This window comes from Drosophila willistoni (assembly GCF_018902025.1).
Source record: "Drosophila willistoni isolate 14030-0811.24 chromosome 2L unlocalized genomic scaffold, UCI_dwil_1.1 Seg72.1, whole genome shotgun sequence".
NCBI lineage: Eukaryota > Metazoa > Arthropoda > Insecta > Diptera > Drosophilidae > Drosophila > Drosophila willistoni.
In genome coordinates this window covers 1,746,604-1,748,982 of record NW_025814049.1, presented here as the reverse complement: position 1 = coordinate 1,748,982, position 2,379 = coordinate 1,746,604, and the positions used below count along the sequence as shown (strand labels likewise).

The 2,379-nt window shown below is 34.8% G+C and overlaps 2 protein-coding genes across 2 annotated transcripts; both read left to right on the top strand.

The window, feature by feature from the left end:
• The first annotated feature begins 431 nt into the window (after positions 1-431).
• On the top strand, positions 432-1,086 carry LOC6646209 (succinate dehydrogenase assembly factor 3, mitochondrial). Its single transcript, XM_002068831.4, has 3 exons — positions 432-560; positions 616-725; positions 794-1,086. The coding sequence occupies exons 1-3, from the start codon at positions 488-490 to the stop codon at positions 983-985; spliced, it is 375 nt and encodes a 124-aa protein (XP_002068867.3). The 5' UTR covers positions 432-487; the 3' UTR covers positions 986-1,086.
• Positions 1,087-1,208: 122 nt separating this feature from the next.
• Positions 1,209-2,035, top strand: LOC6646210 (succinate dehydrogenase assembly factor 2-B, mitochondrial). Its single transcript, XM_002068832.4, has 3 exons — positions 1,209-1,282; positions 1,337-1,518; positions 1,581-2,035. Exons 1-3 carry the CDS (start codon positions 1,265-1,267, stop codon positions 1,849-1,851), a joined length of 471 nt encoding a protein of 156 aa, XP_002068868.1. The 5' UTR covers positions 1,209-1,264; the 3' UTR covers positions 1,852-2,035.
• The last annotated feature ends 344 nt before the right edge of the window (positions 2,036-2,379 follow it).

The window sequence follows — 2,379 nt, the reverse complement described above, 5'->3', positions numbered from 1 at the left end:
AATTGATTTTTTTTTATTTGGCTTAATTTGAAAATTTTATTTAAACTAAATTTTCGGTTTTGTGCGAAAATTACACTTTTTGCTGCTGCTTCTCTCTCGCTTCCTCTCTCAAACTGAAACTGGAGGGTCAGCTGTTTAGCTGGTAAAACGACCATCCACCAAAAAATTGGGTCACACTTGAAATAGCACATCGGACGACGCTCTTGTCACACTACATCACTTCGATAAAAAGCTAGAATACTAGCTCTTTTTTGTTTGCATATTAAGGCTTTCAAATTATTTAAAAATTACCACTAAAAAAGCTTTAACTCACAAAATATCAAATATTTTTAAAATTAGTGTGTAAAAATTAGTTAAAAATTAGAGGTTCGCCGTTAATACAAAATTTAAAAAAACCAAATTTTTTTCGATAGGTTTCAGTAAGTCACCTCAATGTCATCTCTAATTTATCGTAAACAGACTAAAACAATTGAAAATCGTACCAAATATGCAACTGAATCAATTAAGTCATCCACAACGAGTGCGTTTACTCTATAAAACTATTCTCCGGCTGCATCGAGGTATGAATGAATTGAATCCTTCTTTCAATACTTACCAAATCTTCATATGCAACAGGATTGCCAACGGAACTACGTGCATTAGGTGATAACTATGTAAGAGACGAATTTCGGAGACATCTCAAATGCAATCCCATGGAAGCACAACTATTTATGACAGAATGGGCTGTAAGTGTTTGTTAAAAATGATCCATTCTCTTATATATGAGATCGGCTATATTGTATATTACTTTTAGCGTTATGCTTCGACCATTACACAACAATTGGGACTGCGAGGAAAGCCTAAGGGAGAGATTGGTGAACACCTGGATGAAAAGGCAGTAGAAATGCTGAAAGATGACCAAGTGGTCCAGCTCTATGAATTAATGCTTGCGTCTAAAGGCCTGCATGGAGACACTATAACAGCAGATGATGTGCGTGGAAAATAAATTGTAGTTTATCGTTGTTATTGTTGTTTTTTAAAAACTTTATACTTAATGCCACTCTTCTTAAGTGCCCAATGAAAACTCTAGAAAATATCACAATCAAATAGCGTATATATTTTTCTTAAATGTTGGCCAAATTATTAAGTTTAAGCCTGGATTTTGGCTCGTTAAATTTGCTTGCCCGTAACGAATTTGAAATTTACGGTGATGCCATATTGCTGTGGGTTAGGGTTGCCCTACTGAGCACAGTTATATCATCTGTTTTGTTTAAGCAAAAACAAAATGTTGCGGCAAATTTTGGTAAATTAAATGCTAATTAAGATTTTAAAACATTCCTAAGACATTTTCAAACAGTCTTCTGCAGTGGCAAAGTCGACACGAGGCCTGTCCTTTACTGTTAACCGTTTGGCCAGCAACTTGGACAAATCGGAATACACAACTCCGGGAGAAATCATTGACTATGACGATCCAACGCACTTGCCTGTGCCTGAGTATCCACTAAGACCCGATGAACCTTTAGAAACCCGCAAGCAGAGGCAAGTTAACCGAGCCACTAGTCTAGTAAAGACTTTTAATTTAAGTTTAATATAATTTACAGACTGCTTTATCAATCGCGCAAACGGGGAATGTTAGAAAATGATTTACTCCTAAGCACATTTGTGGCCAAATATCTGAGGGATTTCAATGCGGATCAAACGGCTCAATACGATAAATTGATAAACGGTGTGAGCAATGACTGGGATATCTTTTATTGGGCCACAGAAACGAAAGCTACTCCAGCAGAATATGATAACGAGATAATGCAAATGCTGAAGCAACATGTTAAAAATGAGGAACGTGTCCAGCGCATAAGGCAACCCGATTTGTAAAGAGGTTTCTGAGTGAATGGAAGGAAAGGCATTTCGTAAAGATCTGTATTAAAATGTTTGTAATGTTGAAGTAAAATTAATATACATGAATAAGCTTTAAAATTAAAACTTGTTATACGACTATACTTTTTAATGGCAGATTCTGTTAATTATTCATACAAATAGTAAAAAGTCTTAAGAGGAAGTCTTTTTCAAGTGTTTTATAAAGAATATTTAGGGTCGAGCGATAATTTTCTAGACCTGGCCCCGTTCGTTGTGTTTTAATTGAAAAAAATACATATATCCCCAGTCCGTTTGCCCTTTAGAGCGCCAGGTTCGGAATAAAGAGTTTCCGATGTGTTTCTTCTGCCAATTCAACATTGAATATGGACCACAATAGAACGATTCATAAAAAATTTGTCTTAGATATGAAAACATGATAATTTTTTAGACCAAAATTTAGGATAAATATCCATTGATTCATAAAATCTATTCCGTAAATGAATTATCCCAAATTTTTCAAGAAAAGACAAATAAAAAAAGGATTTG

Bases quoted from the DNA above. Each gene is read 5' to 3' on its own strand.
- LOC6646209 (XM_002068831.4), top strand. From the start codon at position 488: ATGCAACTGAATCAATTAAGTCATCCACAACGAGTGCGTTTACTCTAT. The intron at 561-615 runs GTATGAATGAAT...CATATGCAACAG, and splicing joins TATTCTCCGGCTGCATCGAG to GATTGCCAACGGAACTACGT. The intron at 726-793 runs GTAAGTGTTTGT...TATTACTTTTAG, and splicing joins TATTTATGACAGAATGGGCT to CGTTATGCTTCGACCATTAC.
- LOC6646210 (XM_002068832.4), top strand. The intron at 1,519-1,580 runs GCAAGTTAACCG...TATAATTTACAG, and splicing joins TTAGAAACCCGCAAGCAGAG to ACTGCTTTATCAATCGCGCA.